The 16,826-nt window shown below is 39.2% G+C and overlaps 1 protein-coding gene across 1 annotated transcript in view; it reads right to left on the minus strand.

Annotated features, from left to right (window-relative positions):
• MDN1 (midasin AAA ATPase 1) overlaps positions 1 to 16,826 on the minus strand; it is a gene marked incomplete in the record, with an annotated part of 346,772 nt that overhangs the window by 26,837 nt on the left and 303,109 nt on the right. Inside the window, 9 exon segments of the mRNA XM_056566109.1 lie at positions 663 to 841; positions 5,286 to 5,427; positions 8,023 to 8,160; positions 9,135 to 9,296; positions 9,407 to 9,579; positions 13,848 to 13,976; positions 15,073 to 15,299; positions 15,778 to 16,194; positions 16,441 to 16,556. Of these exon segments, the coding sequence (XP_056422084.1) occupies positions 663 to 841; positions 5,286 to 5,427; positions 8,023 to 8,160; positions 9,135 to 9,296; positions 9,407 to 9,579; positions 13,848 to 13,976; positions 15,073 to 15,299; positions 15,778 to 16,194; positions 16,441 to 16,556 (1,683 nt within the window).

A 16,826-nucleotide genomic window follows, 5' to 3' on the forward strand; every position in this document is an offset into this window, starting at 1 on the left:
ATGAAAAGTATTTCTATCAGGAGCACATAGTGCCAGCAGCCCGATGCTGCTGATAGAAATACTTTTCATACATAGCAGCGCTGTGGGGGGCAGATAACCTTATGGTGGACAACCCCTTTAATACAACTGTATCCTCCACTTCTCAGCTAAGAGCAGGACTAGTTATGTATGAGATTACGGCCTCTGGATGTAAGTAAGGATGTTCTCCACTGACAGCAAATATCTTAACATAGTTAAAACATAAAACACAACTTTTATTAGGAGGTTGAACAACAGTGATTAAAAATTGACATAAAAATAAGAAAACCCTTATACTTTTGATGGTGATACCGCTTTAAATGCTATAACAGAACTTGTGGGAGTCCAACCAGTGATCCTGATAACAGAGGTCAAATGTCCTCTGAATGAAAAAAGCAGCATGCAAACTTTTAGCACTTTATTCATTCATTACACGTGCGGTGTGTTCCATTTTTTGGGAGACAGTTTTCCTCCATTTTTATGATCTGATCGGTGGGGATCTCAGTAGTCAGACCCACACTGATAAAGCTGGTTGGCCACCATACCTACCCACCATACATATTACACAGGGGATAACTTTTGATTATGTAAAATATTCTTTTAAGCCTTGTAATTACATAAACACTCGTTCACTGTGTACTTACCATATCCATCCCAGGTCCAGTCTCTTCTGCTTTATCACTGTTGCTATCATCATCATCATCGTTATCATCATCATCTCCCCAAAGACGTTCATCAAGTTTGTCTGCATCAGCATCACCAAGATCTCCCATTTGTTTATCAAGATCCTCTTCTTCACTGGTGGATTTGTCATCTTCATCTTCTATTAGAAAACACATATTTCCATAAAAGCTGTCCTATCAATGATTTATTTATTTATGTTTTGTTCTGTTTAGTCAAAGCTGTTTGGCTGTAACACATAACCATAATAAAATAAAACTCCACTTTCTCATCCATGTCATTCGGGGACACCAACAATATGACTACGAATATAACTACTGCTAACAGAAGGACAACAATAAGAAAAGGAGTGTTCGCTTATCTTCTCCTTACCAACTAAACCCCTCCTGCAGGCACTGACCTAAACCACTTTTTGCTGGTCCATGTTCTTTTATTTATTTTATCATGTGTACCTGTTTATTTAAGGAATAAGAGGATAACTATCTCTCTGTTATCCCAGTTCTCCCTGTTTGCACTGGATTTCCGGGTTCTCCCCTGGGGTGAACAGTGAAAACTAACAAAAACAAAATACATAATGTTTATCAGAATTGTTCCTTAGGTTATGTTCACACACAAGAATTTCCACATGGAAATTCTGCATGTGTCTATAGCCTTATTAACTTCAGTGGGATTCCGCAGTCCCATTCACACTGCAGAATTTTCCCTGTGGATGCTTCGCAGGTAAAATTCCGCATTCTGCAAAAATATAAGCCATATTTTTACGGAATTCAGCTCAATTTAACTCAAGCAATGAATTAAAAGCACTATTTTCCATGCACAGAGTATTCTTGCAGAATTCATGCATAATTCTGTGGCGGCATCTTTCCACGGAAATTCTGAACATACCAATAGCTTTTATGATTTCAGTAAAGTGTGGCTGTATGCTCTTGGGCCCCCCTAAATTTTTTTTTTTTTGACCCATCAATTCTGCCGCAGCTGCTAAAGGATTAGGAGTACAAGCTTTAATACCAACAAACCGTGCAACTACATCCACTGACTAGAGGTGACATTTTCTCTGTTTGGAGCTGTTCCCTTACCCTTTTTATTTCTATCTGACCCCGACCATCATGGTAAGTTCTTAACCACTGACTGACCATGCTACTGCTACTTCAATTGGTGTCTCCCACAAAGTAATAGTGTTATTCCTCACACAGTAAAAATTCCCCCATTGTGTCCACTACAAAATAATAATGCTTCCTTTGAATCCCTTAACAGTGATAATACAGTCATTATGCATCCATAAGGAAAGCTTGCCTTATTTTAGTCCCACTTCCTACCCCCATTATTACTTCCCCTTTGTTCGTGCCAAAAGGTAATAGTGTCCCTATTTTATCACAGTAATTATACCAACTGCACCTGCATTTCACAACTGTACTCTAACTACCACAAAAGCCAAACATCTTGCTGACACTACGAGATGTCCAGCAGTATTTTCTGAATCATCCACCCCACTCTCCCTCCCTTCAGCATCTCAGAGCACTAAAAACAAAAGGAAGAGCCAGTATACACACTATGTTGCACTGAAGAAAATTTCCTAGGCTTTCTCCTGAATAGTACATACGCACACAGTTATGTTCCAGTGAGGTAATGGTGGCTGCAGATTTGATAGTCAAGACAATAGGGGTGCATATATTCAGTGGTCCAAGGATATGGCATGTAATGATGAGCACCAGCAGCAGACTGGTGGCATTCACTCCTTCAGCTTCCTGATATGACTACAGCACTGTCAGTCCTGTGGCCTAAACACCTTGAAAGAGATTTATCAAGCTCCGCAGTAGATTTTTTTTTGCGTAAAAAAGTTGCACGTGTGACTTTTCTATACATGCTGCGACTTTTTGATTTTTGCTTATTCCAAAGCACATTTCTGAAATCTGCTCACGTAGTCATTTTTATTTTTTTTACTTTGCAGTGGTCATGTATTTATCAAATGCAATAGTCGCTATTTATGAAGAAAAAAAAGTTGCATCTCCATTTAAAAGTCCATTCCAGGTACAACCTGGCTTACAGAAAGTGCATACATCTGCAGAAAAGGACATTATCACCCACTTTAACAACTGTTCTTGTTCTGCATCATGAAACAAAGCTACTACATTAATGTTAATCTTAATTATAGAAAATAATAATTATATAACTAATAACTATTAATTTTAAAGGTTGAAAATACACACTGCACACCGTATAAATTTTCGGACATGTACATGCTAGCATACCCACAAAATTTTAAAATGAATGTTGTGTTAAAATAGAATAAGGCACAAAATAATTGTGAATGTAAATAACCGATATGTGGCACTAAAATTTTTCCTTCAAAAAAAACAAAAAACCTCCATACTAATAAAGCTTCATGCATATTTTAGGGTGGGTAATGTAACAAGCCCTTTTTTTGTGGCTTTACTATTGTTAATGATCCTGTTGGTGCTGCGCTGTCTTCCTTCCTGATGTAAACTTCGGCCTCAGCGTAGCAACGCAAGACTCCGCCCACCAACGTCACAAAATGCGGCTCAAAATTAAACAAAAAAGTCTCCAGAGTACGGATATTCATAGTGCGGCATAGTAGGTTTTCAATATTTTTTAATTTCTGAGGAGGGTGGATGGGTTGTTGCGGGATAGTTGGAGTGCAGCTATTTAGTGCCATGGAGGCCAGTCAGGGTGTCACCAGATGCGGTACGTCCCCCCTCCCCGTCACTCTCTAGCAACACTACTGGTAATAAAGGGTAGATAAAGAACTATTAACATAACAGAAAACTTTTCTGCTTTAAAAAATGATTTTGTAAGCGGGTTTCCTGGTAAATAGGTTGCATGTAGGCAAAAGTAAAAAAAAAATTGTCATATAAAAGTCATACATTTGAAAAGAATGATAACTCTCCTTCCTTGTGATTTTCAGGTGTGAGGTTGTCCGAATCTTACTAAGCTGTCTCCCCCACGCACTAGAGTAGTTTGGCGAGTCAGCTGAGCTTGCTGCTTACAAAACACAAGGAGTCATGCAGCCCTCTGCTTTGTAGCTTCTACCTGCAGCCAAGGGGGTGGAGCCAAAATCTAATAATTCTGTCAAAAATATGAATCAGGGAAAAATGGCAAATTATTCTAATAAAATTATTTGGCCAGCTCTCTCTGCATTCTATGATACAGCTCTCAATTAAAAAGTTCTGTGGGTGGTGGTACGCTAACTGCATTCATCCACAGGGGATACGTTCTAATGATCAGTGAGGGGGCAAAGTGGTTGGGCCCACTGATCAGACACTCAATCTATGTTCACTACATAGAGACTTTATTCTTTGGAGTATGTCTTAGCAAAAGTCCAATTTTTGGAAAGCTCACAATAGTATACGGTAGGGATGTCCCGATACCATTTTTTTAAGACCCAGTACGAGCACCGATTCTAGTACTCGTCGATACCAAGTATGAGTACTTATATTTTAAAGGGAATCTGACACCAGTGTGACGCGGTTTCTGGCGCTGTTTACCGTGCTGATATGTGGGTTCCTTGTTGTGTACAATGGAGGTGGCTGCTGTAGTACAAGCCAAGATTTCTCTATTCTCCATTGGGCAGAACAGGGAATTTGTATTGGCGGCGAGAATGATGACTGATGATCACATGGTGAGCAGCGGTAGAAACAGGGTCACCTGCACTATCTACCTATAAATTTAAGTTAGTGCAGGTGACTCTGCTGTAAGATTGTCTTTAATAGTAGGTAGTATCCCCTTGTAAGTAGTATAGATAGTTGCAGACATTAGACAGCAGTTCATCCTGTAGACAGCAGTTCATCCTGTAGACAGCAGCCCCCCTGCAGACATTTGTATCAGCCCTCCTGTAGACCGCAGGACCCCCCTTTTAGTCAGCAGGACCCCCCTTTTAGCCAGAAGGACCCCCCCCTTTTAGCCAGAAGGACCCCACTTGTAGTTGCTTACTTGCCTGTCGCCGCTCCGCTGTCCCGTTCTGCCGCTCCCTTTACTGCTGCTGCTCCGTTCTGCCGTCTGCATCCTGTGGTCTTATGGAGGTGCATGTGACACACGTCACTCTGCTTCCTCCGTAGCATTACGCTGGGCGCAGGGGAGGACGTGGAGTGACGTGGGTGTCAAATGCTCCTCCATAAGACCACAGGATGCAGACGGCAGAACGGAGCAGCAGCAGTAATCGGAACGGCAGAACAGGGCTGCGGCATGATGCGGATCAGAGAAGCAGCGGAGCACTCCACCAGGTATCTGCTTTGGTATCGGGGACATTAGACGAGTCCCTGATAACATGCAAATACCGGGTATAGGCCCCGATACTAGTATCGGTTTCGGGACATCCCTAGTATACGGTACATATATTACAGTTCTACTACAAGATACATGTACTTTATAAAATGCAAGAGAAAAAGGCAACAGTACCAATAAGTACTAAGATGCCCTAAGCATACGATCTGTATACAATATTTGGGTATGCAGGTGACATGGATAATTGAAGGACCACATTTTGTCTAAGCAGACTTCCACTTTACAAAGATAAGATTTTCCCTTTCTTACTGAATGTACCTTAAGATAATGAGATAAGACTTATGTACCTTGCTTTTCTTGGTCTCCATCATGCATCTTCCCATCAAAATCGTCAGACATTTCAATAGCATTATCTTCTTCTTTTACATCGGGCTTGTCCTCAGCATTATCCTTGTCTTTTTCTTGACCCTTTTTCAAGGTGTCTTCAACCTGGCAAATGTACAAGCATAAAATGATTTACACTCATTTTTTAAAGAAAAACTAACTTATTCCATATCCATAGGATAAGTAGCTGATCGCAGGGGGTCTGAATGCTGGGACCCCCGCGATCTCCGTAATGGGAACCAAGCTGTCAGTGAGGAGCATGTGCAGTTTACTGGTAGATGGAATGCGCTCAATGCATTTTTATGCGAGCGCTGGTGATGCCCAAGTGCTGTACTCGGATCTTTTCGGCGCTCCCATAGAACTGCTGGGTGCCGTTCTGGAGATCTTGGGGATCCCAGCAGTCGGACCCCCCGCGATCAGCTACTTATCACTTATCCTGTGGATAGGGGATACGTTTGGTTTGACTGGAGTTCTCCTTTAAAGAAGACCTGTGACCAACACCAAGATATATATATATATATTATACAGATTTGTAATTTATCAGCTGCCTTGGCAAACTGTCCAGTACAATAGGAGACAAAAAAAAAGCAAAAAGAGTATTGGCACAGACCACCATTCAATATGAAAGGATGTTGCTTATACCAGGAATGTGGACTTAAACATTTAAAGTACTAAAGAGGCCAAAGCTAATGTGAGGTACACAATGTATGAGAGGTTAGGGAGGGGAAAGGAAATTATAAAATGACAAAATCACTTGTAAAATATAATACCTATAAAAAGTATTTAAGACCACACAATTGCTAAAAACATCAAAGGGAATTATAGGGAACCTGTCATCAGTGTCACCCTCACTAACCTGTTGGTACAGGAAGTGTGACACTGATGATAAGGATATGTCAGTGTGCACCAAGCCTGCCACCAGAATAAGGAAGATAGACAAACGGTACCTCCGAATGGGGATCAGCAAGTATCGTTATCAGTGTTACCTGCACTACAAGCCTGTAGTAAGTGCAGGAGACACAGATGACAGATTCCCTTTAATAGTTACAAAACAATGCAAGTGTACAACACATCATGAACGTACAAGAAAATAGAATCAAAATACATAGCACCAAATTAAGATACAAATAGAAATAAGCAGCATAAGAATAAAATGGAATCCCAAACAACATGATAAGACTCCGTATGAGTGATAGATAGAAGAAAAATACATTAATGCTGCAAAGGCATAGATCATAAAAAAGGTACTGGAATAAATACCTGAAGGTTTTTTAAAAAGGTAAACAAACAAAAAATGTGAAGAATGTAGGTGTTTACGAATGAGGGTCGACTGGGCTACAATTGAAGGTATCTAGATGAACTATATCTATGTGAGTAAATAGCTAAGCCAGGTTAACTAGGGATGCTTTAAACAAGAGGCATATGAGCAATATGTAACTCGCGTGGGAGAAGTTATCTAAATGACATTACTCTGCTTATGTCAGTAAAACAATAGCAGGGTTGCTGCGCACACAAAGACTTAGTGGCACATGTGCCTTACAGAGAAAAAGCGTATATAATCAAGTGGAGCTGATTAATTCATGGATCCAGAATATATACACACACATACATGTGTGTGTACATATAAAATAAATACTTCTACACACACAGTATCTCACATAATTGTGTATCCCCTTAAAGGGGTACTCAGCCCTAGACATCTTATCCCCTATCCAAAGGATAGGCCAGACCTATGTCTTGCCTCCTACTGACACTAGCTAAAATGGATTACCTCACTTCCAGTGGGTGGGTATATCCTGCCAGGGAGTAGACCTATTTTTTCCCTAGTTTCAGCGCCTCCTAGTGGCAAGAGCCTTTACCCATCAGTAAGGTGTCCCCCAATACAGTTTTTGTGTGGGCAGACAAGCATGTTTTTTTGCACAGAGAACAAGCAGGGCACTGTGACATGCTTCTGCTCACACAGCAGGCTGATTGACAAGCCAGGAGCATGCAGAAAGCCCTCCTTGCCCAGCCCACACTTGCTCTGTTTTGTTCCAGTTGACACACACGGGCTAGCTGCAGGGACCTTGCACTACCCCACCTTTCGTTTGAGGATGCCCCACAGATGCTCAATAGGGTTTAGGTCTAAAGACATGCTTGGCCCATTCATTATCTTCACCCTCAGCCACTTTAGCAAGGCAATGGTCGTCTTGGAGGTGTGTTTGGGGTCATTGTCAAATTGGGATACTGTCCTGCGGCCTAGTCTCTAAATGGAAGGGATAATTCAAAATGTCACAGTACATGTTTGCATTCATAGCTCCTCAGTGTCAGAAGCACTCAATCGGCCCCAGAACTTGACTGTGGGCAAGACACACTGGTCTTGGTACTCTTCACCTGATTATCCTCACACACACGCATGACACCATCTATATGTTCGTACAATTGTTATTTTCTATTGCCATTCTGCATGGAAGAGATGAACGGCTTGAATTGCATTATGTATGGTGTGTATTCAAGAAAGCCCAGTTCATTGTAAAAATGTCATCTTGCTGCGTGGTCTGTGGTGGTTGATTAACTGAATTATCAAACTATAAAACCACAGATTTCAGAAATGGGAAGGCATATCAAAAAATTTAAAAAAGGTGCGTGATCAGGACACCCTGAATTGGTCCTCTTTAAATGTCAAGTAAAACATAATATATTAAGTAAGTGAATTCATACCTGGTCTTCATTTTCAATTTTATCACTCACATCCTTCATGCCTTCTCCTTCCCCTATACCACCTCCTTCATAATCATGGAACTCTGTAGCTCCCTCACCAGAAGAATCCTCAATCAGTTCTTTTGGAAGGCAAAATCCCTAAAAGATTTTAATTGAATTTAATAATAGATGCTTAGTTTAAGAAACTGAACACATTTCCAGACAAGACAAACTAGAAGACATACTACCGAAATATGGTACTAACTATAACACATGGTGGTACAGAGGAAAACAGTATTTATTTACCTGTAAGACAATTCTGACAAAGCCATTATGATTTCCACACTCTCTCTCACTCTCTCTCTCTCTCTCTCTCTCTATCTATCTATCTATCTAGAGAGTAAAAGCTTCAACTAAACCAAACTTCTTCATTTACTAATATTTGATAAATTTTTTTTTATGTTTTGGATGGAAATCTCCTTTATTTAAAGTACTGTGAGAAGACTTAAGGTAATTCCACTGCACTTTTTTCATTATAATTCTCTTGTATTTTTTATATCCTGGAATAACTATGATCAACTATAGGTAATCATAGTTTGAAGTTCTTCATCCATCTGTGGTTAAAAAGAGTAGTAATAGTTTATAATTAAATCACAATTATGCCAAGAACCCTGGGCATATCTTGTCAAGAATGTTGTAAAGGGGAACTCTGGTGGAAAACAAAATGTATTTAAATAAACTGGTGCCATAAAGTTAAACAGATTTGTCAATTACTTCTATTTAAAAATATTAAGTCTTCCAGTACTTATCAGCTGCTGTATACTACAGAGGAATTTGTGCAGTTCTTTTCAGTCTGACCACATCACTCTCTGCTGCCACCTCTGTCTGTCAGGAACTGTCCAGAGTAGGAGCAAATCCCCATAGAAAACCTATCTTGTTCTGGACAGTTCCCTACATGGTCAGGTGTGTTGGCAGAGAGCACTTCCTCTGTAATATACAGCTGTTGACTTAAGATTTTTAATTTACTAATCTGTATAACTTTTTGGCACCAGTTGATTTGAAAATGTTTGTTTTCCACCGGAGTACCCCTTTAATGATAACTATTCATTTTCAAGGGCAGAACAGATATTTACCTTCTGAGCAAGTTCTGTAAATATATAGGTCAAGACTGAAAGTAGTTTGCCTGTAGCCCTGTGTGTTGTCAAAGATACAGTGAGGTAAAAGAGGAGAAGGTCGGAATATGAAGACAGCATCGGTAGAAGTCGGACAAGCAGGCCACAGCACTGGTTAAAAAACTAAAAAACAAAATCATCATAAGAAACTTGTTACAAAATATTGTATGCTGTGATCAACAAACAACCATATAAAAAATGTTTGCATACAAGTGAAGCAGATGTAAGCCTACCGTGTGCTTATCCTTTATGCAGTCCTCGCCATAGGTTTTAAGCCTTTCAAGCAGCTCAGAAACCGCAGATACTGTGGTCTGCACATCCAAAGCCTTCAAATCATGGAAGAGATCTTCAGTCAGCAATTTAGCAATGAGGCCTTCTTGAAGACTGTCCCCTTCATGATGTTCATCTATCAAAAATACATAAAACTATAAATAAGAATACAAACAACTTATGCTACTTAAAACAGATAATCTCAGCATACATAAATATATATATATATATATATATATATATATATATATATATAAATATATATGAGAGAGAGAGAGGGATAGAGAGAGACAGAGAGAGAGAAGTTAGGAGTAGCCGTATTAGTCCAGTGATGCAAAATAATCTGTAGTTGCAGTATCTTGTAATACCTTTTTTATTGGACTAAGAAGATTTTGTAGAGACAAGCTTTCGGGATTCCTCCCTTTATCAAGTCATAAGCAAATCTAAGCTCACAAGGGGAAAACACACGTTCTATCTCACAGCGTCTCCTGCCCTGGTCTGAGATTGAGCAAACCAGAGCAGAAGATGATCGATAATACTGATCAGTGCTATGTCCTATGCATAGCACTGAACAGTATTAGCAAACAAATGATTGCTATAGATAGTCCCCTATGGGGACATAAAAAGTATTAAAAAAAAGTAGAAAAATTTAAAAATAAGTAAAAAAAAAAGTTAATAATCCCCTCATCCAATAAAAATTGTCAGGTTCTCCCATTTTACCCCCAAAAAGCATATTTTTTTTTTTAAATAAACATTTGGTATTGCCTCGTGCGTAAATGTTCGAACTATTAAAATATAATGTTAATGATCCCGTATCGTGAATGGCATAAACGTAAAAAATTTAAAATTGTCCAAAAATGCTGCTTTTTTAGTCACATTCCATTAAAAATTTTTTATAAAAAAATGATATCAAAGTTTCATATATGCAAATGTGGTATCGATAAAAAGTACAGATGACGGCGCAAAAAATTAGCCCTCATACCGCCCTATATGCGGAAAAATGAAAACGTTATAGGTGGTCAAAATAGGGCGATTTTAGATTACTGATTTTGTACAAAAAGTTTAAGATTTTTTTTAAGAGGTACAAAAATATAAAAATATCTAGCCATGGGTATCATTTTAATCGTATTGACCCACAGAAAAAGAACACGTCATTTTTACCGTAAATTGTACAGTGAGCAAACAAAACACTCAAAATTGTGATTTTCATTAAAATTTCCGGGTTTGCCGTACCATTTTATTGTAATATTTCTTACAAAGTACAATTGGTCACGCAAAAAACAAGCCCTTATATGGGTCTGTGGGATATATAAAAGAGTTATGGATTTTAGAAGGCGAGGAGGAAAAAAAACGAAAATGCAAAAATAAAATTGACCTGGTCCTTAAGGTGAAAATGGACTTGGTCCTTAACCCCTTAAGGACTCATCCCATTTTGGCCTTAAGGACAATTTAATTTTTTACGTTTTCATTTTTTCCTCCTCGCCTTCTAAAAATCATAACTCTTTTATATTTTCATCCACAGACTAGTATGAGGGCTTGTTTTTTGCGCAACCAGTTGTCCTTTGTAATGACATAACTCATTATATCATAAAATGTATGGCGCAACCAAAAAACTATTTGTTGTGGGGAAATTAAAAAGAAAAAAGCAATTTTGCTAATTTTGGAAGGTTTCGTTTTCACGCCGTACAATTTATGGTAAAAATGACGTGTGTTCTTTATTCTGAGGGTCAATACAATTAAAATGATACCCATTATTACGTACTTTTCTATTATTGTTGTGCTTAAAAAAAATCACAAACTTTTTAACCAAATTAGTACGTTTATAATCCCTTTATTTTGAGGACCTCTAACTTTTTTTTTTTCCCGTATAAGCGGCGGTATGGGGGCTCATTTTTTGCGCCATGATCTGTACTTTTTTTGATACCACATTTGCATATAAAAAACGTAATAAATTTTTTATAATTTTTTAAAAATAAAATGTATTAAAAAAGTAGCAATTTTGGACTTTTTTTTTTCGTTCACGCTGTTCACCGTACGGGATCATTAACATTTTATTTTAATAGTTCGGACATTTACGCACGCGGCGATACCAAATATGTCTATAAAATTTATTTTTTACGCTTTTTGGGGGAAAAATAGGAAAAAACGGACGTTTTACTTTTTTATTGGGGGAGGGGATTTTTCACTTTTTTTTTACACTTTTACATTTTTTTTTACACTTGAATAGTCCCCATAGGGGACTATTCATAGCAATACCATGATTGCTAATACTGATCTGTTCTATGTATAGGACATAGAACAGATCAGTGTTATCGGTCATCTTCTGTTCTGGTCTGCTCAATCTCAGACCAGAGCAGAAGACGCCGGGAGCCGGAAGGTGAGGGGACCTCCGTGCGACGTTCTGAATGATCGGATCCCCGCAGCAGCGCTGCGGGGATCCGATCATTCATTGAAATCGCGCACTGCCGCAGATGCTGGGATCTGTATTAATCCCGGCACCTCAGGGTTAATGGCGGACGCCCGCGAGATCGCGTGCGTCTGCCATTGCCGGCGGGTCCGTGGCTGCGATCAGCAGCCGGGATCAGCCGCGCATGACACGGGCATCGCTCCGATGCCTGCGGTTATGCACAGGACGTAAATGTACGTCCTGGTGCGCTAAGTACCACCGCACCAGGACGTACATTTACGTCCTGCGTCCTTAAGGGGTTAAGAACTTAGACAATTTTATTTTTACGTTTTCATTTTTTCCTTCTCGCCTTCAAAAAATCAAAAAACTAATTTTCATCCACAGACTAGTATGAGGGCTTGTTTTTTGCGCGACCAGTTGTCTGTTGTAATGCTATCACTCACTTTACCATAAAATGTATGGCGCAACCCAAAAAATACTATTTGTGTGGGGAAATTAAAAAGAAAACAGCAATTTTGCTAATTTTGGAAGGTTTAATTTTCACGGCGTACAATTTACAGTAAAAGTGACATGTGTTCTTTATTCTTTTGGTCAATATGATTAAAATGATACCCATGATAACATACTTTTCTATTACGGTTGCTCTTAAAAAAAAAAAAAATCGCAAACTTTTTAACCAAATTAGGACGTTTAAAATCCCCCTATTTTGAAGACATAACTTTTTCATTTTTCCGTATAAGCAGCGGTATGAGGGCTAATTTTTTGCGCCGTGATCTGTACTTTTTATTCATACCATATTTGCTTATATAAAACTTTCAATAAATTTTTTATAAATTTTTTGGGAATAAAAGGTTATAAAAAAAAGCAGCAATTTTGGTATTTTTTAAGTTCACCGTACGGTATCATTAATATTATATTTTAACAGTTTGGATATTTACGCACGCGGTGATACCAAATATGTATATAAATTATGTATTTTTTTATACACTTTTTGAGGGTGAAATAGGTAAAAGTTGGACAATTTAGGTTTATATTGGGGAGGGGGTTTTTCAAATTTTTTTTAACTTTTATACTTTAATAGTCCCCATAGGGGACTATTTATAGCAATCATTAGATAGCTAATACTGTTCAGTGCTATGCATAGCACTGATCAGTATTATCGGTTATCTTCTGCTCTGGTCTGCTCGACCGCAGACCAGAGAAGAAGACCCGTGGAAAGCAGCGGAGGCAGGTGTGGGGACCTCTGTCTGCCGTTCTGATAATAGGATCGCCGTGGCAGTGCTGCGGGTGATCCGTTTATCCATTTTAGTGTCCACAATGCTGCAGATGCCGTGATCTGTATTGATCACGGCATATGAGGGGTTAATGGCGGAAATCCGCGCGATCGCGGATGTCCACCATTACCGGCGGGCCATCAGCAGCCGCGACATGCCGTGCAAGACCCGAGCATCGCTCCGAAGCTCGCGGTTATGTATAGGACGTAAATGTACGCGTGCGTTAAGTACCACCTCACCAGGACGTACATTTACGTCCTGCGTCATTAAGGGGTTATATAAAAAAAAAAAAAAAAAAAAAAAAAAACGCTCCCTCCCATAGACTTGCATTGAGGGGACGGGTGTGATGTCACACGGGGGCGGAGTCCTGACGTCACGGACTTCCATTCCCGGAGTCGCGACTCAGACCCTCCAGCGGTTCCAGTGAGAAAACAGGTGGGTGCCGCATGCAATAATGCGGGGGTCCCCAGCGGCGGGACCCCCACGATCAGACATCTTATCCCTTATCCTTTGGATAGGGGATAAGATGTCTAGGGTGGGAGTACCCCTTTAAATAAAATTTGTTCCATGAAAAAAAAAGCCCTCATAAGGCTCTGTAGAATGAAAAATAAAGCAGGTTTGGCTCTTAAAAGGCAAGGAGTAAAATGTAAAGATTCAAGGTAGCTGCATCCTTAAGAGTTTAATACTTTATATTTTATTTACAAGTTTTGACTTATTTTTTACCTTCTTCATCTGATTTTTTCTGCTCACTCTTTTCCACAAGTTTTTGGATGGCATATAAAATGCTCTTGATGGCAGCTTCCACGTGGTCTGAGAAATCTCTTACATATTTTTCATCTGACTCTTGGCTCCCTTTTGATAAAATAAATACAGCAAAATACGAGAAAATTACACAACAATTAAAAAACAAACTACTATAGTACGAAATAATTAGTTTACTAGGATTGTGTATTTATACTGTTAGTTTGAAAAGTGAAATCCAGACTGCCAGGGACAAGGATAAAATTATTTCTACCACAGTATGAGCATTAATACATTAATTAAGGGGCGTAGCTAAAGCTTAATGGACTCTGGTTCAATAGCTGAGCTTGCCTCCCCAATCTATTGTCTTATATGTATGCTTTATTATTGATATTTATACATCTATTTATCCATCTTCATCCAAACATGAATGCTCGGCTGAGTGATGTGATACCTAGTTCCCCACTCCAGCTGGCTTAGGTAATATCAATAGGGAGCTAAGTAGAGGTCTCTGTAGGCTCATGAACCCGTTTTGGTCCCTGCTGCAGGTACTTTTCACTGAGTGTACCTCGTTTAGTAAAGAGAAATACTTACCAACCGATCTCCCACTGTTGTCAGGTTCCTGGACAATTTCCGACTGCAGTCCTCATCTTGCTACTTCCAGTGACTTATCACGTGGGCAAGAACTGCTGAGAAGGCAGTTTCACCTGTGTGGCATGCCACTAAAAATAGTATGAAAAGGACCAGAAGTTTGGAAAACTGGCAACGGGGGGGGGGGGGAACTGGGCTAGGTAAGTATATCTCTGTAATTGCAGCCCAGACCACATATAATATATTTAAAAAAAAAGAAAAACTGATAAAACCCTTCTCTGCCCAGACAACCTCTGTAAAACACTAACTCCATTCCTCCCCAGACCAGTAGGAGAGAGGGCCTGGAGCTGGAGTTTCAGGAACTGTAATGCTAATCTGGCCATAGCTTGAATGAGTAAAACCAATCTATATAATAAAGATTTAAAGGATTCATTTTGAACCCTCGTTTGTGAACAGCACAGGCAGATATCATATGTGTTATCAACACACGGTTTCCTGTGACCAGTTATTGTCCTTTGCGCACTGTCAAAATGACAGCCGTCAAACTAAAAAGAAAAAAAACGGCACAACGGTAATGTGAACGTAGCCTTATATATCCAGTTTAGCTAGTTCTTACTCTTTGCTCTTCCAATTGCCTGAAGACGTGATTTCCATAAAGAGAATTCTCTGACTGCTACACGAATTTCTTCTCTGATGTAGTGAATGCTCTTCAAAAAAGGCATGTGTTGTGCAGCCTCTTTTACTTCTGTCTCAGGGAGAACAAACAGCAATTCTACCTCTCTTAAGTCAAGAGCTACCTGCTGCATGGTATCTAGTGCTGAAGTGCAAGCCTCATAGTTTTTCCTAAGAAAAAATAAAAGTGACAGCAACTTAAGCACACCTGTTTTAAAATGGCTTAAATAGTAGTTTGACCTTTACACAGCCCATGTAGATAGAATATTAACAAGTAAAGAGTTCATATAAAAATCATAAAAACATTACTGGTCATTACTACATATCCTGTATAATAGTAAATACATATTAATTATACAGTCTCATGATTTATCTAAGTATAATAAAACAAATATTGACGTCTCCTGCAGAACCCAAGGCTTACAGATCAGCTCAATTTTACTTCTAATCCTAGCGATTCTGAGTTTAATAGGTTAATGGTAGTTACTAATGTAATCCTTACACCAAATCCAAGGTGGAGCTTACATTTGTACTGCCCTTTTTTGAAAAATGTCCTGATTTCTCGCTAATCCATAATTATCTGCCTTCTAAAGAAAATTACCCATTGTACTTAGGCATCTGTAAATCTGATCATACAATCAGGTCTCACCAAGAATAAAAAAGAGGCTTGCAAGACTGCAGTCGAATGGCATCCATGTTTGTTTTTGTGGCCTTAATATCTGTTATCATCTTCGTTACTGTCTTATTCAGCTGCTGCCATTCACCATCTTGTCTGCGGACAGTAAATAGTTTTGGCAGTCCATCTGCAGCGGCTGGAGAAGGAACATTCAGTGCTGTTGTCCAAGGCTTGGCTTCTTCACTAGTGTTATTTTGCCTTTCCTTATTATCTACAGGACAGCATTCCAGTAACCAGGATAGTTGTTCAAGCACAATGTTGCACTGCATTGAAAGCTTCTGCAACCTATCAAGCCACTGCTTCAGCCCTTCTTGTGGTGGGAACGCAATCTTGTACTCATTAGACCACTCCAGTTGACAGCGGATTTCCTGCATACATCTCAACAAATTTCTGTAAAAGTATGAGCAAACACAGATTACAATAATGAACAAACACAGGCTATACACAATATCGCAAGTTATATTTTGAGTCATGCAGAAGTGGAGCCTGATAACCCCTTTAAGATACCACTAAAAATACCCAAGAGAGATTGTCAGGGCCTTAAAAGTTTAAGCTACACATTATTTTTTGTTCTTCTCTTTTATTTACTTGTCTAAAGAAAAAAAGAAACTTGTGAAAACAATATCTGGAAATTACCGGAGAGTAATCCACTGCTCTGTAACAGTAGAAAGGGAACGTCTCTGTCTCATGAGGATCTTTAAAAGATGGCTGGAGAAACCCTTGCATCTCTCAATATTCCCTAAGCCAAGCTCCTAATAAGAAAAAAATAAAAGGAAGATATTATGTAAAACTGTAAGTTAATGCTACATGAATGCCAGGATTAAAAATATATGAATCAAAAAATTTATTAATGTAGGTATTGGCATATTACACACATTTTTAAAACTAAAATATGGGGCAGAAACCCTCCCTGCATGTCATACGTCAGCAGAATGAAGAGGAGAATGATGTAGCAAATTTGGGGAGGAGGAGGAGGGGAGGAGGAGGGGAAGGAGGAGGGGAGGAGGAGGGGAAGGAGGAGG

Source organism: Hyla sarda, chromosome 3 (assembly GCF_029499605.1).
Source record: "Hyla sarda isolate aHylSar1 chromosome 3, aHylSar1.hap1, whole genome shotgun sequence".
Taxonomy (NCBI): Eukaryota; Metazoa; Chordata; class Amphibia; order Anura; family Hylidae; genus Hyla; species Hyla sarda.